This window comes from Setaria italica, chromosome IX (genome assembly GCF_000263155.2).
Source record: "Setaria italica strain Yugu1 chromosome IX, Setaria_italica_v2.0, whole genome shotgun sequence".
NCBI classification, from domain to species: domain Eukaryota; kingdom Viridiplantae; phylum Streptophyta; class Magnoliopsida; order Poales; family Poaceae; genus Setaria; species Setaria italica.
The window spans coordinates 12,170,643-12,193,747 of record NC_028458.1 but is presented as its reverse complement, the minus strand read 5'-3'; the positions used below and the strand labels follow the sequence as shown (position 1 = coordinate 12,193,747).

At 47.2% G+C, this 23,105-nt stretch overlaps 4 protein-coding genes across 4 annotated transcripts; 2 read left to right on the top strand and 2 right to left on the bottom strand.

Annotated features, from left to right (window-relative positions):
- Positions 1-250: 250 nt before the first annotated feature.
- LOC101783501 lies at positions 251-3,792 on the top strand. Its single transcript, XM_004982438.4, has 3 exons — positions 251-1,487; positions 2,234-2,409; positions 2,954-3,792. Exons 1-3 carry the CDS (start codon positions 299-301, stop codon positions 3,533-3,535), a joined length of 1,947 nt encoding a protein of 648 aa, XP_004982495.1. The 5' UTR covers positions 251-298; the 3' UTR covers positions 3,536-3,792.
- A 604-nt stretch (positions 3,793-4,396) lies between these two features.
- LOC111255906 lies at positions 4,397-5,332 on the bottom strand. The gene is made up of 2 exons (XM_022823546.1): positions 4,689-5,332; positions 4,397-4,602 (listed from the first exon to the last, which is right to left on the bottom strand). Exons 1-2 carry the CDS (start codon positions 5,320-5,322, stop codon positions 4,559-4,561), a joined length of 678 nt encoding a protein of 225 aa, XP_022679281.1. The 5' UTR covers positions 5,323-5,332; the 3' UTR covers positions 4,397-4,558.
- Positions 5,333-5,450: 118 nt separating this feature from the next.
- LOC101782809 (guanine nucleotide-binding protein-like NSN1) lies at positions 5,451-9,653 on the bottom strand. Its single transcript, XM_004982436.3, has 8 exons — positions 9,308-9,653; positions 8,393-8,531; positions 8,132-8,305; positions 7,827-8,041; positions 7,077-7,341; positions 6,703-6,882; positions 6,418-6,629; positions 5,451-5,984 (listed from the first exon to the last, which is right to left on the bottom strand). The coding sequence occupies exons 1-8, from the start codon at positions 9,572-9,574 to the stop codon at positions 5,628-5,630; spliced, it is 1,809 nt and encodes a 602-aa protein (XP_004982493.1). The 5' UTR covers positions 9,575-9,653; the 3' UTR covers positions 5,451-5,627.
- An 826-nt stretch (positions 9,654-10,479) lies between these two features.
- On the top strand, positions 10,480-11,676 carry LOC101782406 (chlorophyll a-b binding protein, chloroplastic). Its single transcript, XM_004982435.3, has 2 exons — positions 10,480-10,736; positions 10,819-11,676. Exons 1-2 carry the CDS (start codon positions 10,603-10,605, stop codon positions 11,468-11,470), a joined length of 786 nt encoding a protein of 261 aa, XP_004982492.1. The 5' UTR covers positions 10,480-10,602; the 3' UTR covers positions 11,471-11,676.
- Positions 11,677-23,105: the final 11,429 nt, after the last annotated feature.

The window sequence follows — 23,105 nt, the reverse complement described above, 5'->3', positions numbered from 1 at the left end:
GATGTGGGTCGAACCCATTCCGACCCAGTAACCAAATACCACCTCATTGTCCGGTAACTGCACGTAATGGGCAAAAAAGTCACTCCCGGAGTGGCATGCAATGGAATGAACAGCTCATGATCCAGTGGCAGGGGTTTTGCGAATCAGACGGTGCTTATTGTATTTGTAGCGTTGCCGGCCCAAAACCGAAAACCCAAGTGGAGGGGTTGTGTTCACGCGAAGCGAAATGCAGTCCGCCTCCCAACCAACGCCCACGTCGCTGCCGCCGGTTCCCACCACCACCGCTCCCGCGGCGGCGATGGCGACGCAGGCGGAGCTCGAGGCGGCCGTCGCCGCGCTCCCGGCCAAGAGGCGCCGCCTCCGGGAGGCCTTCGACCGCCTCGCCGCCTGCTCCCCGGTCCCCGTCCCTTTCCGCTGGGAGGACCTCGACGCGCACCTCGCCTCCGTCGCCGCCCGCTTCGGCCATTTCGAGCCCGGCCCCGAGCTCGACTCCCCCCACGCCGCGGACGTAGCCGCTGCGAGCCCGGCCACCACTGGTAACTTCGTCGAGCACCTGGAGGAGGAGCAGGAGCAGGACCGGGAACGCCGCGGCGAGCGCGGAGCGTGGGCGGAGGGACAAGGAAGCAATGCGGAGGAAGGGGAGGAGGGCCAGAACGCGTCCCATGACCGGGAACGCGGGGTGGATGAGGGGGAGGTCCGGGAGGCATCCAGTGCGCGTCCCGACGGCGACCGAGAAGGTGACGAAGCGGGGAACGAGAAGGCGGCGCAGGTGGCGATCGAGGCGTCTCCGGAGCGAGACGAGGAGGCGGAGGACGATGCCATGGGCGCGACCGCGGCGTCTCCCCGCCAAGGCGACGGCGATATCGACATGATGATGGAGGAGGCGGAGGAGGCAGTGAACGCGAGCGCAGACCGAGACGGCGTCGAGGACGACGAGCCGGAGGAGGGGGAGCTGCCGCGTCAGCGTGCCACAGCCGTCGGCGGCGCAGAGGCGGCCCCGATGAGAGCCGTCGCGGCGGACCCCTCCGCGCTGGTGGGCTTGCTGTGCCTGAGCGGCAGGAGCTCCCTCCGCGCGCGGGGCGAGTTCCTCCCGACGCTGCTCGGCGCCGCGGACCCGCACGCCCTCCTCGTCCGCGCCGTCGGGGAATTCCTGGCATCAGCGGTGCGCAAGACGAACAGGTTATGGGAAAACTGCGTCGCGCTGATCGAGTGCGCGCCGCGCCTCGCCGCGCCGTCGGCGGACGCGCTGGTGAAGGCGGAGCGGGTGGCGAGGGACTGGAAGGAGATGGTGGTCGGGAAGCCATGGAGTTGCGGGGACATGAGCCGGATGGCCGGATGGGGCCTTCTCACCTTCGTTGCTTCGTACAACATTGCCCTGGAGTTCGATGATGACGAGATCACCTGTCTCTTTGGCAATCTCGCTCCCCAGATGAAGAACAACTGCGTTGAGCTCTGCGAGCGTCTTGGCCTGATCGAGAAGATGACTGGTATGATTCCACAAATCTCACAGCTGAATTTGTCTACCTCATATGTTGTAGTTAATCTATGCTATGACGCAATGCGTGCAGATGAATGTTCTCCTGTATGTTGCAGTTAACTTGTGATTCAGAAATCACAGTGCTCAGAATTGCATAAGCTTGCTCCAGCTAACCACGTTTTAACCTCTCCAAAGTTAAAGCATGAACCGTAGCATCCATAAACTCTAGCTTAAACGCTAATGAGGTGCCAATCTCTAGCTACTCGAAGTTAGAACTGGATTGCAGATTGCAGTGGCATTGAGAAGCAAATTGCAGAGTATTTCAATTCATTCCTTCCTGTGTAGTGATATGTACTTTCCTTCCTTTTTCAGTGAGAAATTCACATTTATGGATGCAGTGGTCAAATTGAAGTTTCAGTCGCTCAAGTATTTGTGCTTGTTTATTAATTATTACTGATAATATGTCATATTTCAGTCACAGCATCACCTGGATGATATATGATTTATCTCAAGCTACTATAGCTTCTACATTAATCTAGGAACAACTTCTCATATCTGACAACAAAAATTATCTGTCACTGCTTTTTCTTCCAGTGTTGTGTTTGCAGTTATTGCGTGTTGTGGAGCATATTTTGAACCTCAATATTAATTATGCTAATTACTTAGAAAGCTTCTGGAACTCAGGAACTGGAAGGATACCACTATCCTATTGGTTTACCAAGTTTTGTGAGTAATATTTAATTCATCCTTTTGCAGATTCAATCAATCATTTCATTGAAAATGGGCAGCCACTTGATGCTATCAGATTGGCACATACTTTCAATTTGACTCACAAATATCCTCCACTTACCATCATGAAAGATTATGTTGAGAATGCCAAGAAGACTGCTGAAGACATACTAAGCAAAGAAAGCTACACACTGGAGTCTCTGGTTAGTTCTATTTCTTTGGAAAGGATGTCTTGTTATGCTAATCAAACTTATATGAAATCGATTGTTTATCTAGTTTAGCACTTGTAGTAGTGTTTTTTTAACTTTAAGAAGTTCTGGATTTGGAGGGAAAAAACAGCACACTTTCATGCTTTTCATAAGCTCAATTTTCACAAGTCTTAAAGTGGTCAGTTGAGAAACTAAAACTAGGTTTGGCTGTGCACCCCCACCAGATATAGGTTTGGGTCCTTTTGGGTCAGATATTGGATGCCATTCTTCTTCTTAATGAAATGATAAATCGTTCATGATATGTATTTTTGTTTTTTCTCTTTCTAAAGCAGTGAAATTAGTATGTAGTGGACCAGTTGATTGTTGCAATCATATACCTGTTCCCTTAAAAGTTGTGTTGCTCACTTTATGGGGAAAAAATTATAGAACCCCTTCCTTTCTTGAAAAAAAAAAACCCTTCTCCTGTAATATTTTCAATACTGGTATAGACATATAATACTTTCAACTGTTTTAACGCTGTTGCAAAATCCTTGGGCAGAATCAAGTGATGGCAAAGAAGGTCAATGCTCTAATATTTTCTTGGAGTGCAATTGATGGGTGCAATATAGATGCTGCCCATCGTAATAGCATCAAGGCAGAAATTACCTGCTTGTTACACAAGTATGCAAACAAGCAGCAAAGTCTAGCAGGTGTTTCAGCTTTCATTTCAAGCACACATCAGCAGCACAATTTAGAAGAGCAGTATCACGAGCAGCTACAAATGCCACTAGAGCAGCAGCAGCAACAGAAAAGGCCACAAGAGCTGCACCAAATGCCAGAAGAGGAGCAGCAGCAGCAGAAGCCACATGAGATGCAGCAACAGCACCCTCAAAATCGACAAGAACAAGGGTGGGTGTGGCAAAACCGAAAAGGGAGAAAAAAGAATAATAAGAATCGCAAGAGAAGTCAACGCAGGCAGAGACAGCAGGAACGGAATAAACGCCCGAGGCTATCTTCATATGTCAGGCCAGGAATTCACAATCAGTGTGGCCAACCATTTTCAGGAACTCAAAGAGCGCCATTCACAGCCCGTACCAGAGCTCCTCCATATTTTGGTCCGTATGACCGTTCTCAGCCTTGACGTACCAGTGTTCCGTCATTGAAACTAGAGTGGTAGTAATAGTTTTAAAAAAAAAAACTAGAGTAGTAGCTGGCGAAATGATCGTATCGTGGGCCTGTTCGCTTCAGCTTATAAGCCGGCTGAAAAGCTGAAATGGCTGATTTGTTGTGAGAGGAAAACACTGTTTGGTGGCTGATAAGCCAGCTGAATAAGCTGAAGCGAACAGGCCGACGCGTTTTCCTGAACTGATCGTCGAAAATAGAAGAGAAAGTTGTTCAGTGCTGACTGGTTCTGCTTAGCTTTTCATACTAGACATGTATTGATTAAAACTTGCCATGGATTACGGATTACGTCTTGTATATATGGTATGTGCAGTTATCTTGACATTACTGAAGCCTGAATCGCAGCCGTGACTGTATGCTTTACATGACTCTTTTTTAAGCTGTTAATCTTTGACTCTTTGTTGGTTGCTCTATGGCACGGCACCTATTCTACTGTGGAATTTCTTAATCGGATTCTTACTAGCAGATACTAGCAGATAAACAAAACTTGAGATTGAATTTGATACCCCAGAATCCCAGATGTTAGACACAGAGCACACAGAATAGTCCTTTTTTTTTGTTAAAACATGTCTAGCTGCCCAGTATAACAAAATATTGCAAACATTAGATTCATATAGATAACACCAACACGCACAAGCGTGCACAATTCACATATAGTTGCAGTAGCACACATATACTGTATGCATTTTCACCAAGCCGCTATGAGGGTGTGTACATTATCAATTTATTCATGTGGCAGCACATCACAAAATTGAAGCATTGGCAGTTTGGCACCAATCAAGCAAGTAGAAAGCACAACGAGGCAGCAATTTTGCACCAATAAGCTTCCAACAAATCAGTCTAATTCAAGTTCTGGCCCGTCTATCCTTACGACAAGAGTAATCTCCGCCATGGACGAGCTCCATGTCGTGGTTTATTAGCATGTCGTAATAGAGAGGCTCAGGAGGAACAGCAGGCCTAGTGAACAGCACGCTCCAAGAACTCAAGATTCTTCGGTCGGGACGCAGTCATCTCGCCATCCTGATCCTGGCAGTTCATCCCAGCAAAGCGGCCTCCGGAATCAAGCATCAACTAGAGGAGCACCGATCAAAGCCCTGTTGACGCCAACGTACCAGACTCGAAGCGACGCCCAACGGCTACCACCTCGAGATCGGGCTCGACCTCCATGCAGTAGATGCAGGGGGTGGACTTGAGATGCGCCCGCTGGAAACGGAGGGCACGGGTCACGACGACGACGGCAATATCATGCTCGGGCTCGTGGTAGTGTAGCGTGCCTCTGGCGATCTCCTTGTCGGGAAGCCGCAGTTTGATCACCACGTCTTCGACGACATCACCAATCGATCTGACGAAGCTGCTGGCTGAAGTCAGAATGGTGGTGAAATCATCGTACAGGTCCTCGTTGAGTATGCCTGTGCATTCGGATAGGATCAAGGTTCCCAAGTAGGAAACGAGGGAGACGACGCTTTCAGATATGATATTCCCTGGACCAACTTGTTGGTCGCTCTGGGTATCAGATCCTGATCCGGCATCAGAGGTGGTGGTATCCGAACAGGTGGGAGGAGCTCCGGGGCTTGCGGTCGGCGGCGGCGAGGAGGGTATCATCAGGTCGCGGCGCTTCGAGTCGGCTGCTTCGGCCGGTTGGCGGTTGGGGAAGGCGCTCTGGATCAGCGACGGCGACTTCTTCCGTCGTCGGGGACGCCGGCAGTACTTCTGGGAGAGCAGCCAATTTGATGATCGAGATGTCATCAAATTCAGCAGTTGAGGAATTCCCGAAGATATCTTCTCTTTTTTTTTTCCCCCTTTTTGGAAGAACAGTTACCATCTTTTTAGGTGTTTTATCACCATGTTACCCAACAGAAAATGCACACCTCGTGAACACACACAAGCCTACTTATCTTCTCATTTCAAATAAAGGTTCAACAGTTAACATCTATCATTTTTGGAACTTTCGTGTCAAACAAACTGAGCACAAAACTTTTGTGGGTCAATTTTGCAACTCCCCACTTGCTGCTCATTTTTGGAACTCAATACACAGAAGGGGCTACATTGTTTCACGCATCATCGATGCCAGTCATTGGGTCATTCTCCTTGGCTTCATCTCCTCCATCTTTACCATCAGCCACTGCTTCGTTGCTCTCATCGTCCTCACCATCGGCTGCCGCATCCTTCATTTGATAATCTACCTTGAAATCATTGTCCTCATCGATGTCGTTCAGCACGCTGAACTTGTTTGCCTTGCGCCGTTTCTTCTCCGCTTTTCTCTTTCGAGGGTCGAGTATGCCCTCGGCGGTATACAGCTTGTCGTGCTGTGTGCTAGCACTGCTTGCCTTGCTTCCTTCCCGGTTGTTTGCATCAGACATCAACTCCTCGCAGCTTTCCTGGACAGGTTCGCTCGGCTTCTTGCCATCCTGTTCAGTGAAGACAAGAAGTATACATAAAGAAAGATTTTTCACTTGCAACAAAGCAGAACAGAACAGAACATTCAGAGAATTCCCAAGAGTGTTCTCACCAGAAGAGCATGCGCTAACTTTTAACATCATGATAGTTCATGAGTACAAAAGCATTATTCATAGATGATTAAAATTTCTGCTGAAAAAACAGAACCGATGAAAAACATCCTAACATGAGCATGTCGAGCTAAGACCACACCACTACACAGCAACCACACAACACAAACTCACAGAAACAATTGCTTCAGCTTTACAAGGAACTGGTAGTCACAAGGAACAAAATCGTAGAAATTAAGAGGAGGCAGTAACAATATCAAATTTATACTGATGATTACCACACGAAAAATATGAGCTGAATTTAGGGAAAACCACTATGGTAAAAAAATATTACCTCTAACATCTCTTCATCGATCCCAGGTGGGGCATTCTGTGGAATCTCGAGATGATGGAAAGCCTCAATAGACTTTAGACCACCAATATAGGAAGACTCGGCTTTGTAAATTTCATCAATATTAAATTCTTTCCCAGCTTCTGAAATAATCACTGCATCTGAGTCCTCCCCAGCATCTCTTTTAGGTGGCAGTGTATAATATGGTATTTTACCTAAAAACAAGGGGGTCAGGTCACTAAAAACAATAAAGAATTAACAAAGTTGATGACAGAATATCAACCATACCTTCATTCCAGTCATGAAGCACAATTCTTGCTGCAGCTTCAACATCTACTACACCACCCTTTTTCAATTTCCCCCGAAGTGTTGCTACTTTCTGAAGGAAATCATCAACTGAACTAAAGCTTGCTACCTTGTACAGAGACAGCAGCTTCTCATGTGGGCAAAGACTTAGGATCTCCTTAACTAGAAGCATTAAAAATAGAGAGAGAAAGCATGGAACATGTCAAGTATTGCACCTCTAGTCACATTATGTACTATCTAATTATCAAATGGAATAATACATAAATAATAAATAATATCAAGAGTAATTAGAACAAAATGAAAAGTATCAGAAAACCTAACAGAAATGACAGAGAAACATGTAAAATAGCGCTTACCAGGACTGACTGGATCTTCCATTTTCTCAACTCTTTTGCAGTTGCGAAGGGCTACAGACAAACCACTGTTGGAAGATTTGAGCATAACAACACCAGGACAATCCAACAACTTCACCTTCTTGTCTAATTGAACTTCTTGCATTGATCTAGTAACCCCTGGAGTGGAACCGACATTAACCACTCGGGACCTCTTCAAGCTGTTGATCAGACTGCTCTTGCCAACATTAGGAAGCCCAACAATACCCACCGTAATTGCCAGTTTGAGCTGCAAGCACACCAATAACAAAACTTAACCAAAAAGGGAAAACAAAGCACAAAAAAAAAGATACTAACTCTATATGCACATGTAAATGGCTACAGGAGCATTAAAAGTATGAGATGCTGAAGCACAGGAAGCTAGAAACAGAAGAAGGGAAACACCACTAATCGAACCATCACGATAAGATACTGATAAAAGTCAAACTACTACACATTGAGTCACTAGGTTCGGGTACAAAATTTAGGAAGTTTGCACTTGAAGATCAAAAGGATTACATTAATCTTTTCCACACATGGTAATATCATTCACACAAGTAGGACACGTAAAAAAGTATTGGAAACGATGGTCCAATCATAATGAAGTCAGGTGATGAAGCGCATAGAATGATGCAGAATAAGGATTATCAAAGAAGCCAATAATCAACTTGTGGGCTAGATAAGAGATGACTGAAGCTAGAAGTAAACATTCTCCGAAAACGACAGGATCTTTACCTCATGGCTTCTGGAATAATTCTTGAGTAATCTGATTAGATTCTCAGCACCAAGACAATCACTGCTTTGTGGAATGTTGCTTGTTTTATCAAGTTTTGAAGATTTCCATCCTAGCTTGGTCCTCTGTTCTTGGGTATTGCATTTAAATGCAACTGTTGGCATTTCTTCTCTTAGATATGTAAGCCATTTCTCCACTGCCTCCTTGGGAACAAGATCTAGAATTCAAGAATCAGAAATTTGAGATGTAGGAAGACATAGACCGCCATAAGAGTAAAATCTAAACTCAATATAGCACTGCATAATACCTATCTTGTTCAGAAGTAGAACAATCCGTTTAGTTGGATCAGCCTTCCTAACCATATTTTCCATGTCAATGCAACGGGTTCCCAGCGGGTCCCTCGCATCAAGAACCTCAAGAATCACATCGGAAGCTTCAATTACTTTAACAAGCTCCTTGTAGAAAGACCTCTCTGAATGATCTGGGGACACATTTAGTGTATTTAGTCAATTAATGTAACTGCATGAAGTAGGCAAGTTAAATCACCGATGAGAGATGAGAAATTTACCATGGCTCTTTGCCACTTCTAAAGGAGCATTCTCCTTTGCTGCATCCTTTTTTGCAAACTCACTGCCCTGCGCAGAAGCCGTAGAGGCCAAATTAGCAATGCCCTCATCCTCAAGCAATCCGAGCTTCCTCTTCCGAGCCTGAAAAAAGGAGCGCATGAAGTGTATCATCGTTCAATAACCACAAGGAAAAAGAAATATATTTATCTGTAATATTGAACAAAGAACATAAATGAACCTTAAAGGAAGAAACCACACAGAATTCATCTCCCTAGCCTCGCAAAGGGTGGCAATATTTGATCATTGCTCAATCCAGCATAAGGCAAGTTCATGGTCCTAACAGAGTGAATGCAAAAGTTTTACAGGCAATACATTTAGCGCCATCCTACAGTACTCAGTACCATGCAGACCCAACCACTAAAACAATGGTCAAAATTTCACAAACCAAAATACATTTATAAAGAGAGCAGTCTTGGTTTCCACTAGTTTTTTCTTTTCTTTTTCTTTTTGTAACAGATGACAAAACTTAGAACTGAAACTATCAAGACAGACACCAACCATAGCAGGCCATCTACTGAATGATACACTGTCTACATTTGTGTGCCCTGAGTCCACATCTGAGTTGGTGCTATCCAAAACTGCACAACAAAATTTATTCACCAATGAATCTGATGAAATTGTCGAACCCAAACTGAAGATAGCGATTGCCATATTCACATTGCAAACCAACTACCAATCTAGGGAAGCATCTATTTGCACCAAGAAATCAAACCAACTGGAGGATGAATTCGGCTGTAATACTGAATGTATACTATTGTTGGGTCCTGACACAAACTAACAGCATGCATATCACCAACGATAACAGCAGATGGAATCATGGAAGGCAGGTATGGCGGGGCGGGGCAGGCATGGCATACCCTCTCCTTGGGCGCCTCCTTTTTTAGCTCGAGCTCCTGCAGCGCCTGCGCGCGGCGCGCCTCGAGCGCCTTGAGATCCTGCTCCTTGAAGGGCCACTCGTTGGGGATCCCGGGGTCCTTCTCGACCTTCTTCCGCTGGCCCGCCTTGCCCTCCCTCTTGGCCTCCTTGCGCTTCTTGCGGTGGTGCTCCTTGACCTTGCGCAGCACCTTGTGCTTCTGGCTCAGCGTGACGCGCTTGCTCTTGCTCTTCTTGCTCTGCTTCCCCATCTCGCCGCCGCCGCTTCCAGAGGGGGAGAGAGGGAAGGGAGGAGCTGGCGGACCTTGGGGGAGTCGGGGAAGAAGGTGGTTGCGGGCTTGTGGCTTGGCGGCATCGGCCCATCGTTCATGTAGACCTTTCGAACAGGCCGAATGTTCAGCCCATGTGGACCTTCCGAATAGGCCAAATGATTCAGCCCATGTTGACCTTCCGAATAGGCGTAATGTTCGGCCCATGTGTGGACCTTCCGAACAGGCCGAATGTTCGGCTCATGTGAAGTCCGCCGAGTACGACATATATCCTAGAGCTACATCGCAGTTTTCACCTTTTTTTTCTATCTTCGTTGTGTTTAATTAGGTTTGAGTTTGAAAACTTTAAATGTGTTTTTCTGTCACAAAATCGCTCATTCATTTTAAATTTTAAGTTAATATGAAAATGTTGGACATGTTTTGTAAAATTTCGTCCTTTGGCTTGTAAATTTTCGTCCATTAGCTTATCCTAAGCATCTTCTTAATGCACATCTACAAAGTCCCCTGAAGACAATTATCTGAACCAAAAGGATAGTGGTATAGTTTACAAAGTTCTTTAGAAGTAACTTTTTGAGCCAAAGGATCACGATATTTTTGGAACATCAACATCACAAACATTTTCACACAAGAGGGAAGGAGGAGTAACAAAACACAACGGCTAGTACGCAGAGACATAGTACTCTACACGTGGCACAGCGACTCAGCGAGTGCGATGCGTGAGCTGTTTGGTCCAGATAGCGTTGGATTTGGGCGAGGCGATCCTTGCCTCCACCTGGCAGCCGGCCATTGGGCGCCCGGGCGCGCGATATCCAGCGGCGCGCGGCGGCAGCCAATGGGCTCGGCGCCGACGTGGCGCGCCGCTTGACCACCAGTCGATCGCGCCGCGCGCCAATCGGCGTCCGTATAAAGATCCTCCTCCCTCGCCGGCAATTCCCACCACTCGATCAGCCGAAAACAATCTCACTGACCAGTAGGCAGCAGCGCCGTCGTGCTCACCGGACACGCAGAAGATGGCCGCGTCGGCGCTCCACCAGACCACCAGCTTCCTCGGCCAGGCCCTGGTCTCCCGCCCCGCCGCCGCCGCCGATGCCGGCGGCCGCATCACCATGCGCCGCACCGTCAAGAGCGCTCCCCAGAGCATCTGGTACGTGCATGCTCATCGTCAGTTGCTTTTGTCTCTTGATGATTGATCCATGGACGACGCATCATCAGCTACGTACGTGCAGGTACGGCCCTGACCGCCCCAAGTACCTGGGCCCGTTCTCGGAGCAGACGCCGTCGTACCTGACCGGCGAGTTCCCCGGCGACTACGGGTGGGACACCGCGGGGCTCTCCGCCGACCCGGAGACCTTCGCGCGCAACCGCGAGCTGGAGGTGATCCACTCGCGGTGGGCCATGCTCGGCGCGCTGGGGTGCGTGTTCCCGGAGATCCTTGCCAAGAACGGCGTCAAGTTCGGCGAGGCGGTGTGGTTCAAGGCCGGCGCGCAGATCTTCTCCGAGGGCGGGCTGGACTACCTGGGCAACCCCAACCTGGTGCACGCGCAGAGCATCCTGGCCATCTGGGCCTGCCAGGTCGTGCTCATGGGCTTCGTCGAGGGCTACCGCGTCGGCGGCGGCCCGCTCGGGGAGGGACTCGACAAGGTCTACCCCGGCGGCGCCTTCGACCCGCTGGGCCTCGCCGACGACCCGGACACCGCCGCCGAGCTCAAGGTGAAGGAGCTCAAGAACGGCCGCCTCGCCATGTTCTCCATGTTCGGGTTCTTCGTGCAGGCCATCGTCACCGGCAAGGGACCCATCGAGAACCTCTTCGACCACGTCGCCGACCCCGTCGCCAACAACGCATGGGCGTACGCCACCAACTTCGTCCCCGGCAAGTGATGTGCCCTCTGCTCGTGAGTAGGCGTGTAGTAGTTGCACGCGCCAGCGTATTGCTTTGTGCTCGTGAGCTCTTCAGATCAGACCAGACCAGACCAGCTAGCAGCTGCCTGGACGTGCCCGACGATGTAAAATTATTGTAAACTAAGCACAGATGCGTATGTCAGCTGATGATGAATCAATGCAACGGTGTACCATTCGTGAGTGAACCGTCACTTGTCAGATCGATCTTCAGTTAGTTATCTCATGGGACACACTCGTGCACGCAACAACGTTGTTTTTTCTCAAACAAAGAAAGTAGAGAGTGATGACATTGCATTTTAGAGACACTAAAATTCAGGCATAGTTTACCATACCTCGTCTTACATCACGTTTTCCTCTATTTTTGACCCTACAAGAAACACAGATCTCAGAGGTATAGCGAATTCGGTAGCTATATGACTAGTTGAGCATGTATATAGTTGAAACATTTACTTTGCGAGCACCTGACGTTTAAAATACTTTTGATGAGAACTCATAATAAATTTATAAGATGATTCAAATATATAGATGGTTGTACTTACATTGCTGTATGCGAAACAGAGCATGGTTTGATTAAAAAAAACTAATAAAGCACCCTCTTTGTGAAATTCTTTGTACGCTTCTTACGATATTGGGCCGTGAGGTGATTGATGCTTGAGGGGGCGCCGGCCTACTACTTGGCGTCACTTGCCGGATGACCACGGCCCGCGGGCCATCCTTCTCGAAACCCTGCTGATCACCGTGACTGAGAGCCATCTTCTGAAGAAGACGACGCAGTTGATATTGAAGATAGGAGCAATGGACTAGAAACACTGCAAGGAAAAAGATGGATCGGCTGAACAGCCAATTCATTTTGCCTATGGCTTGTTCTGTTTTTTACCTGCTGGTTGTACCATACTGTACGAGGAGCCTCAGCTCGCTCGTTTTCTCAGCTAGGCTACAGGTTTTTTATTAGGTATCATCGATGCTTTTGAACCTACCTCTCTTCTCGTTTAACCCTTTTTCCCTGTAAAAAAAAGGAACAACTAAAGAATGGATGTTTCCGTTTGTGAAATGGAAATTTGGGTAAGCCTGGTGGTTTCGGTGAGTCAAGAGTGGATCTCCCCAGCCGAAACAATCGGTGATTAAGGATGTGGCACGTATACATAAATTCATGCATGGTTTGGTCGTCTAACAAAATTTCTAATGCATAACCACTAGTTGGTTGGTGGTCCATGACATGAACATATAGTATACACAAATGTAAGCTCACACCATATCATGCATGCAAGTGTTCATTGTCTAAGCAAACAGGACAAGCACGTAGACGTTCCCCGCATGCGTGGTCAAAGGAAGAGCCGGGCACCTGTCAACACGAAGCGCATGTACGGTTGTGGGACGACGACACAACGCAGGAACAAACAACCCCGCTAGATCTCTGATCTCTCTCTTCCAAACCTAATGCGCCATGAGCTACAGGTCACATATCTCTCTGACTCTCTCTCTCTAACCTAATGCGCCACATGAGGTACAGTTCGGATAGGGTTGGGCAGCTTGCGGAGTGTCCTTACCGAGAGCTGCACTGCATACCTCACACACAGTGCCACACGCAGGCATGCAGGCAGAAGCATCCCAATGGAGGTACGTGCCGCATCTTTTTTTATCAGCTCAGCAGCCATGCATGGTCTATGGATGCAAATTTTCCTAGATACTCCCCCACCAACTAGGACACATCCTCCTCGAGACACGAACAAAACTATCCATCACGATTTTTTTATAAAAAAAACTATCCATCACCTTTAGTTTCACTTTTTATAAAGCGAGGGGCTTTTAGGTTTACACTTTACTATATATGTGTCATTTCTCCGTGTACGGCACAATTGCATGCAAGATGTGCACTTGCGTGCGTTACGGCTTTTGCTATATATTGATCGAAACTAGACAAATTGACACATAAAAAAGTATATTATTCCTTGTAGGTCACCTTTGGAACACGGTAATAATCATCAGCTATTTCCTCTATTCCCCAACTCTTTCGCTCCAAATTGTAGATCTTTCGCTCCAAATTGTAGATCGTTTTCACTTAACCAGAATTACATGCAATTTGAAACGGAGTATTTGGAGATCTTTCGCTCCAAATTGTAGATCGTTTTCACTTAACCAGAATTACATGCAATTTGAAACGGAGACATGTACGGGAAACTCCAACGAGCAGATAATTATTAGCAAATTAATCTCTACAGAGTTCACAGCCCATAATAATCAGCAGATAATTATAGCAGCGCGCACGTAGTACATCATGTATATATAGCGCAGCAGTCAAAATGACAGCAGACAGAAAGAAATAAAGATGCACGTTGATGGAGCAACTCTTTTCCCCTTTCCCTTTCGACTTCTCGTCCTCTAGCAAGTGTTGGCTTGCACCGGAGACTGTGCCCCCCTCGCCCGGCCGTGAAAGCATGTCGACAGCTTAGAGAGAGAGACTGAAGAGAGAGGGGCGGTGGCTAGCTAGGCATGCACGAGAGAGAAGGGGCGGCGCTTTAGGGTGTGTTTGGTTTTGGGATGATGTGGGTTGGGTTGGAGCCGACCCACTTTTATGGGTTGGAGCCGACCCATCCCGTGTTTGGATGAGTGGGTTGGAGCCAACCCAGTCTTTTGTTTGGTTGGAGAGATTGAGAGGGTTGGGTGGATGTCTTTTTAACACCGTTAGTTGTGGGCCCCACCTGTCAGCTGCGGGGCCCACCTGTCAGCCTCTCTTTTTTTCCTTATCTTCTTCTTCCTCCCTCACGGTCCGCTCCTGCTCATCCTCCTGGCGCGCTCCTCCTGCCCGGCCGCCGGCCCCTGCTCTCCCCACCGCCGGCTGCAGGCCTGCGCCCCCTCCCCGCCGCCGGCCTGCGCCCCCTCCCCGCCACGGGCCCCTGCTCTCCCCGCCGCTGGCCTGCGCCCCACGGCCGGCCGCCAGCGTCCCCCGCCGCTGGCCGAAGCCCCGCGCCGGCCCGAGCCTCGCGGCCGGCCACCAACGCCCCGCGCCGCCGGCTGGAGCCCCACCCTGGCTCCTCCCCACGGCAGCTCCCCTCCTTTCCGCGGCACCTCCCCGCCCGCGCCCCCTCCCCGCCATCGGCCAGAGCACCACGCCTCCTCCTCTCCCACGGAGCTCGAGCGGCCGCAGCGGCATCCAGGCGCGCCTCGCCCGCGAACGGAGACCGACGCCGTGCAAGTGGGTCGAGATGGTCCGCTCGATTTCAAGGGATCATCTCGACCCGGATCTTGGAGGAATATTCCTCTACTGGGTTGGACCCAACCCCCACCCTCTCCAACCAAACATGGGTCGAAGTGGGTCGGCTCCAACCCAACCCACTTCGACCCTAAAACCAAACACACCCTTAGGGTCTGATTGGTTACCTTCCCGGCGTAGCCTGGCTCGCACCAGGGACAGGCTCGGCGCATGCAACATGCGTATGTTTTGTACTTGTTTCATGTCAGCCAGACCACACATGCGTATGCAAGATACCGATGGGTTGCACTGTTGTACTCACAGTTCAAAAGAGAGATGCAATATAAATGTTACAGCCACCTCTTGCATGCAAATGGTCAGGCAGTTCCAATGGGACATTGATGATAGTTTCTATCCCTCTTAATTATCATGCTAACTAAATAATTTGCTGACGTGGCAGGAGATTTATTATGGAGAGAGAGAAACCATTTTCTGGAGAGGAAATCACGTCCTCACGTATACCGATGGGCCAAGAAACCAACGAATATGCATTGGGGAGACCCAAGTAGTTTCTTCTTGCTTACCGCCGGATCCTTTGCGCTTGCACCGCTGCTACCCGTCACTCGAGCTCCTTTACATGATGCATAGAGGATCTGGTACTAGAAGGAGAATGATTGGTTGGATTTTTATTTAGACTCTAGATAAAAAAATTGCATTGTGAAGGATGATTTCTTGATACAATATCCTAGACAATGGAAACTACGATGGTTTATTCCATTGGGAGTGCCCTCACCACCATATGCCCCTGAGGCTCAAACAACATTACATTTCAACTAAGTATTACGAAAATTTGCAAAGCTGCAAGAACTAATATTACTGTAGCCTCTAATAGTATGATTGCATCTTTAAAATCCCAAACGACCCTCTTCAACTTTGGTTCAGCTGTAGCATGCTCCTCTCTTGGTTCAATTTTCTTACCATAAAATGCTGCCATTGCTTCCTCTCATCTTACAGTTTCTGTAGCATGCTCCCCTGAAACCATCCACTTGAGCATGACACGCCTTCCAGGTGGAGAAAACTCTAGTTTGGCGCCCAACAGTTACTACATACCAAGCCATAGCTGCAAAAAAAACATAGCATCATTGGCAATGGACAGATATGCTCAGGATAGATCAAATCAAGTTGAGATGTTATTAGGTACAAAGAAAATATAGGGAAAAAGAGTGCAAATAAGTCAACACAGCAACAAGAATAGCTGGATAAAAAGTTATAGAATGCATCATCATTGGCAATGGGCATATGCTCAGAATAGTAGTACCACATCATAAGAATGGACACATGCTCAGATTAAAATAAAAACATGATCAGGTTGTCATGATTTCACACCATCAAGGTTCATCCATGAAAGCGTCTCAAGCACACGTCTTAGTTACAAATGTAAACATAGTAGAATAGACAGCAACAACTATTGTGCCATATATAGTCAATTACTAACTATAGTCTATAGTTACCAAATGAGAGAGCAAGTTAGCTACACAAAAGGCAGGACCAGATCAACTGCGCAATTGAAGGCACGATCAGATGATTTGCATAAAAGAATGTAGGATTACATGATATGCGCAAAAGGGCACTATGACTGAATCATCCTCACTGCACAGAATAAGCCACCAGGACAGCACAAGGCCACCAGAAGAAGCCACCAGCAGGTCATCAGGGTCACTGCACTAAAAGTGGAATTAAATAATCATCACAGCAACTTGTCTAGAAATGAAAGCAAAGTACAAAGTGCGAAATCCAGAATACATAGTGCAATATCCTACTACATGAAACTAGATGTGAGCGTGACCCTATTCACCCACATGTTATTAGCCCATCATCCCTCATTGTAGCTCATGCTGAGTTGTTATCAAGGCCAACCCCATGCCCATGAGAGCCATTGTTGTTGGGCTCTCAAGTGGCCTCAATTGGAATAACCTCATCTGTTCCATGCCCAAGTATCCAATTGTGTAAAATGCAACATGCAAGTACCAATTTGACTTGAGTCTTGAATGGATGAAATTGTTTGTTGTCGATAATACGGAACTAATTTTTCAAAGCCCCAAATGCCCTCTCAACAGTTACATGCAAACTTGAATGTCTCAAATTGAACAACTCCCTTAGATTGGTTGGATAGTCTACCACCAAACTCATTAGATGGTATCTAGTCCCTTGGTAAGGACGAAGGAATCCAGGACGACATGTATATCCAGCATCTACTAGATAGAATTTTCTAAAAAAGTATAAACACATATTAGTCCTAATGTAATTTAGTTTGTGATTTAATTTATGTAACCAATTAAGTTCGTTACCTTGTGGAACTCTTAACCCATTATCCCTCTCTAGTGCATCAGCTAGAATGGTGGCATCATGTGCAGATCTCTCCCAGCTAACCAAGACATATGTGAATTTCATATCAAAATCAACTACAGCTAGCACATTTAGGGGTAGTGCTTCCTACCCCTAAATGTTGATTGCATCTTGGATGGGACTCTAGCATAGATATGCGTGTCATCTATTGCCCCAACACAATCCTATATGAAACCCAACAATTTTTGTTACAAAATATGCACCCAAGTATGCAGCATTTGTTTGTAAGACTGAGTATTTTATTACCTTAAAATATGGATAGCATATTGAGCTGTTTCTGATCTTAAGAGGTGTCTCATTTTGATGGAGGCTTAATCATATCATGTCATGCCTAAGTTCACCAATAGCATACAACACCTCTTTGAAATGTCTACTCCTTGTCTCTACAAACCTACTTCAATTTTGGTGTATAACTCGAAATCTTTGGTTATGCCCAACAACATGAAGAAACATTGCAACTTGCTCTTCTACACTGCTATGTATGCTGTCTCTAAGCAAGTTTCTGTCCCTAAGCAAATTGCATAGCTGATAGAAAGGAGCTCTTCTCATGCGAAGCATGTTTACACACTTTACATCGTTGCAATTATAAATTTTATCCAAGTTCTTTTGTCGTTCCTCATCCATATCACTCATTGGGGTATAAGTAATCCGAGGTCATGAGCATTGACCCATTCTAATCCTATTTAGGAAGAATGCGTACATGACAGTGACTCTTGTCTTCAAGATCCATCTATATAAATAACAAGTAACATAGCCTTTATTGTCTGCACAAAAATGCACAAATGGCATGGTTAACAGGACAAGTATGCTCATATTAATATAAGCAGACATCGTTGACATGGATAAGTGCGCTCAAATTAATATCATATGCATCATTGACATGGAAAAGTGTGCTCATATTAATATCATAGGTATCATTGGCATGGACAACTATGCTCAGATTAAATAGCACAAATCATCAGCATGGACATGTATGCTCAGAATAAGAGTTGCCATCAACCATGAATAATACGAATCCATCATCATTTCCATCACAGAAAAATCATTTAGAGCACCGTATAGTCATATATGCGCAACCACAGGATTTGAAGAGAGGAGTTGGGAAGAGGGGTAAGTGCTTTTTTTTTACCGCAACACAAGCAATAGAAAACCAGTCAACGAACAGATCAGCAGCATGTAGAGGTAGAGGAGAGTTAGATTTGAAATCCTTCACAAAAATACACTTCGTTTACTCATCTTGCTTCTGAAATACAAGTACACGGCAGCACAAATCGAGATCCAAGGCCACAAAAGTATGATTTTTACCTTTAAACAACCACAACGCAGATCTAGTGGGGGCTGCATATTTGAGATGATTAAGTAAGGGAATCGATGACCTTTCACATAGTATAGGGTTAAGGAAAAGAGAAAAATTAGAGAGAAGTGGAGAAATCACTTACCTTGCAGCACAGATTCGTGAAGAACTCTACCCTGCAAAAGAAAGAAAGGGGAGAGGAACACAGATTAGAGCCTGCACATATTAACCGAGAGAGGAGAGGAATAGAGAAGGGGAGACGAATCGGAGATGTGAGGCTCTCACCTGCTAGGCGACGATGAAAATGATGAGTGCGTGAGGGGAAGAGAGAGCGGTGAGGATTTATGGGTGGCGGATGGCGCGAAATCGGGGCGGTAACCCTAGACCTTCCCACGTGCACACGCGCATCTAGTTTTCGCCCCCCGCACGCTCGCCGCCGCATCACGCGAGCCTGGCTCCGGGAAATGAAGGTTCTAGCTGCACCCCAGGAGTCAGGCTCTGGGACCCTTTTTGCATGCAGCGGGCTAGGCCCAACAGTAACCTAGGTAACCAATTAGCTCGAGTCGAGCTCGCATGCGTGGAGCCTAAACGGAGGGTCATGCAGCGAACCAATCACCCCTATTTGGTTTTGGGACTAAGTGGAATAGGTTGGGTCCATCCCACTTTTCTGGGTTGGGTTCAACCTATCTCTTGTTTGATTTAGAGGGATGGGTCTGTTCTAGTTTTTTGTTTGGATGGAGAGGTTGAGAGGGTTAGGATGGATGCTATTTTAATACCGTTAGCAACAGTAAATTGTGAAGCCCGCATGTCAATAGTGGGGCCCACTTGTCATTCTCTTGTATTATTTTTTCTTCTCCTGCCTTATCTTCCTCCTCATTCTCCACCCGAGCCTCCACTTGCCTCTGCTCCATTCTTCCCCACCTGTTGGTGTTTTAGACCGGCAACCCGCCTAGGGAGTACCCAAGGTGGTCTTTTGTGTGGTGGGTGTCGTCGAGAATCAAGGAGTCGATGGTGATGCAAGGAACACAATTTAGACAGGTTCAGGCCGCTAGATCACGTAATACCCTACGTCCTGTATGTTGGTTGTATTGAACTTGTGTTGAGTTGCACTTGTTGTCTGGAGGGGATCCCTGCTCTCCCTTATATAGTCGGGGGAGCAGGGTTACAGGGCAGGAGTCCTAGTCGAGTACATTACAAAGTCCTACTCTAACTCGGTAGAGTAGTTTCCTTTGGACCCGACTAGTCTTCGGGGGTCCATGAAGCCTACGCGTCCTGCAGAGTAGTCTTCATGTCCGAGAAGGTTTCGGGTACGTTCCCCTAATCGGGTCCGTACAAGTCTTCTGGTGGGCCTGAGGGTGCCCAGCCGACATCGCCGGCTCCGCCTCATCCTTCCCTGCAGGCCCCGCCTCTGCTCCCCGCTAGCCACGCCCATCGTCCCAGTAGCGGAGCTCGCTTGGGCGGAGCCCGTGCTGCCCGATTGGCCGCGGAGCTCCCTAGGCAGAGCCGGCTGGCCGCGGCGCTCCCTAGGTGGCCGACGCCGCGCCATCCTCCTCGTCTTGGCTGGCACCGTGCCATCCTCCTCCTCTTCCCCGCGCCACTGACGGAGGAAAGGACAAGCCAACGGAGAAGAACTGGGTCGGTGTGGTCCGACCAATTTCGAGGAATGCAACCAACACGCATATAGGAGGAATATTTTCTCCTGATCCAACCCAACCCAGATACATTTTCAACTAAACACAGGTCAATGTAGGTCGAACACGTTCCAACCCAATCCCAAACCAAACACACCGGAGCAACCGAACCCCAACACCAGCAGCTACCAAACGCACAGAGCCCGCGCGAGTGACCGATGGAGACATGAGGGAGCGGAGGCTCAGGCTGCGCTGCTGCTACGATCGCAATGCTCTGCAGGCGCACGCATGCCGCTCGCCTCCACCGGCTCCGCGACAACGGGATGTCCTTAAACTAGTAGCTTCTACCCACACCGCTGCCCTATCACCAGTCTTCCTCCTTTTTTTCGAGCCTGCTTTGCTTGCCTTTAGAAAATTACTCGCTCCCATCAATCTTTGCTAGCTCAAAAAAATTACCTCCAACATACTCCCCCACTCTCTCTCTCTCTAGAATGTTAAGGTGAGTATGGTTATTAAATTGTTACTGTTATGGTCATGGTCATCTTCTCTCTGCAAGGTGCAGCCAAGTTGAAGGCCAGGAATAGAAGCGGCAGCCGCAGTGAATTAAAATATTGTTGGAGCATGGAAAGGTTTGGTACGTACGGCCAGGATCGTAGCAGGGAATTAGCAGTACATGGTTGGATATTATGGCCTGCTATTGGCTAATAACCATTCCACGACAAACAAAGAGATGGTCACAAGGCTCCAAGTAAGTTTGGATGCATGAAAGGTTAATTTAGAGCTAGATAAGGCTCAGCTACCAAGCTTCTGTAGGTTAACTGCACGTAATACTAAACTCAACTTACCACCATGCCCATGCGTATGGGACAAGCATTTTTTTTTTATCATAAAAAGGATAAACTAAGGACTGAATTATAATTACACAAAACACACAATGTTGTTTTAACGCCAGCATACTTGTGAGGTCAAAGGCCACTCTCGAAGCTTATACATGTGGTGCAAAAGGTAGAATTCTTTGAACTAAAACCATGGTGCAAGGTGCAACAAATGCTTAAACCTTATGCAAATGAACAATATATATAGCTCCAATACATTGCGTCTTGTGTAATTTACTCTAAATTAAGTACGCTCCAAAAAAATTCATAAAAAACAATGCGCGGATTGACCTGACTATGAAGTTTTACAAGATTCTGTTGTAGTCTCGGGTTTCACTTATAACCTTTGGTAGCAACGACGACAGAGACCGACGGTGCAGCGAAGCCACGTGGTGCACTGCTTAAGGGACTCCTAATTTTTCCTAGGATTATATGGTAATTTTGAGCCTAATTAATGGTAAATTACAATTTTACATGCACCAGGGAGAGATAACGTGACTTCGCCCTACAGGGATAATGAAGCTGCAGCTTGCACACGGTGATCGGCTATTGTTAAAATGTATGTCGTTTTAGAATTTTTAGATGCATAATTTTTACTATGTATTTAGACATGACTTATATTTAGGGCTGTTTGGACATAGTCAGATTTTGAGAATCCAAAAGCAGGGAGCTGACCAGCTTCCAAATTGACCCGATTCTAGTGGAGATTCCAGAAGCTAGATGTTATGATTCTCAAAATCCTAGGAGATGGAGTGGGTTAGCTTCCAGCAGCTACTGGACAGCAAAATTACCATTTTGCCCACACAATTGAGTAGAACTCCCATCCTCATCAAGGGCATAAAAGGCACCAAACATCCATAAAATCAGCTACCAGATATTATCCAAACGGGCCTTAGATGCATAGCAAAAGCAATATATTAAAAAAAAATTCAAAACAACTATATTTTGGGATGGAGGGAATAACAACGGTGGGTGTGGTGGTGGGATGGACGCCAGGGGAGCAAAGTAGACCTGTTGCTGTGTATCCATAATTCATACCCAAATCCACATCCAGCTCAAATGGGAAGGAGTAGAAAATTATATACCCATTAGAAATGGGAAGGGTAGGGTATAGGGAGAGTACAATTTATCCATTAGATATACATAGTATCTAGTATAAAATTAATTATCCATTGGATATGGGTGAGAACGGGAGGATGATGATTGGATAATATATATTTGAATTTGAGTATGAACAAGATTGGTTTTTTCCATACCCTTCTCGGTGGCAAGCCTAGAGCAAAGACCGGGGGGTGGTGTGGTAGATTGTGCTGCGCGTTTCTAGCGTGGCTGTCTGGCTGATCAGCCGCAGTAGATAGTTTCTCTTGCCATTTTTGTGGTTGTTGTGATTGCTTTGTTGCCTTGCCCCCTTTGAGGCCATTGTACTACTAATAAGTCAGTGCTTCTTTCTAGTACACAATTGGCAGCTCTCTTTCTAGTTTTTTTCCCCCTTAGAAAACAGCAATTATTTGTAACAATATCTCGATGACTGTTCACGCATCCCAATCCCGTGAAAGAGCTGTTACTGATCCATTGACTGTTTACGTGCTCTTGAAGGAACACCGATCGATCAACTTTTCTGAATGTTTAAAGCAACACGCCGTTTCAGTGTCACTCCTTTTCCCCCCGAGACGCTACTCCAATTTACACCACGTGCTAGCAAGCACTCGCACCCGGATCGTTCGACGCTCCAGTCAGTCAAGACCAAAAGAAGCAAAGTTCAACGCGGACTTTCTGCTCCCAGACCCGCGAACACGTTCACACAGCCGATCGAAGACATGGGCTCATGGAGCGCACAGTTGCCACACCTGAAAGTGCCGCTAGATTTCTAGCGCTTATGTGGCGTGGCAGGTTCGCCACAGTTGCTAACCCTACACCATACTTGCTTTCTTTTTCAAAGAGGACACTACAGGTCCTACTAGAAACCAACCGAGGCAGTAGTACCGAGCCCCAGCGACGCCACTATAGAAAAGCGTGCAGCATCCATCTGCCCGTTCAGACGTTCGATTACAGAGAGGGAATTGGAACAGAGTAAGCGGCAGGGCATGGCATGCGGCCGTCTCCCCTGCCCTGCCGCAGGCAGGCTAGACTGCAGCAGCGCACAAGTGAAATAGTGGGTGCGAGGAGCGCAGGAAAAAAGGTGACAGACAAACAGGGGGCGCAATCATGGCCAGCCCCC

Excerpts from the sequence above, each read along its gene's own strand:
- LOC101783501 (XM_004982438.4), top strand. The coding sequence starts at position 299 with ATGGCGACGCAGGCGGAGCTCGAGGCGGCCGTCGCCGCGCTCCCGGCC. Across the intron at positions 1,488-2,233 it reads CCTGATCGAGAAGATGACTG|ATTCAATCAATCATTTCATT; the intron begins GTATGATTCCAC and ends ATCCTTTTGCAG. Across the intron at positions 2,410-2,953 it reads GCTACACACTGGAGTCTCTG|AATCAAGTGATGGCAAAGAA; the intron begins GTTAGTTCTATT and ends ATCCTTGGGCAG.
- LOC111255906 (XM_022823546.1), bottom strand. The coding sequence starts at position 5,322 with ATGACATCTCGATCATCAAATTGGCTGCTCTCCCAGAAGTACTGCCGG. Across the intron at positions 4,603-4,688 it reads TGGGCGTCGCTTCGAGTCTG|GATCAGGATGGCGAGATGAC; the intron begins GTACGTTGGCGT and ends ATGAACTGCCAG.
- LOC101782809 (XM_004982436.3), bottom strand. The coding sequence starts at position 9,574 with ATGGGGAAGCAGAGCAAGAAGAGCAAGAGCAAGCGCGTCACGCTGAGC. Across the intron at positions 7,342-7,826 it reads ATTATTCCAGAAGCCATGAG|CTCAAACTGGCAATTACGGT; the intron begins GTAAAGATCCTG and ends GTGTGCTTGCAG. Across the intron at positions 6,883-7,076 it reads GGAAGATCCAGTCAGTCCTG|TTAAGGAGATCCTAAGTCTT; the intron begins GTAAGCGCTATT and ends TAATGCTTCTAG.
- LOC101782406 (XM_004982435.3), top strand. The coding sequence starts at position 10,603 with ATGGCCGCGTCGGCGCTCCACCAGACCACCAGCTTCCTCGGCCAGGCC. Across the intron at positions 10,737-10,818 it reads AGCGCTCCCCAGAGCATCTG|GTACGGCCCTGACCGCCCCA; the intron begins GTACGTGCATGC and ends ACGTACGTGCAG.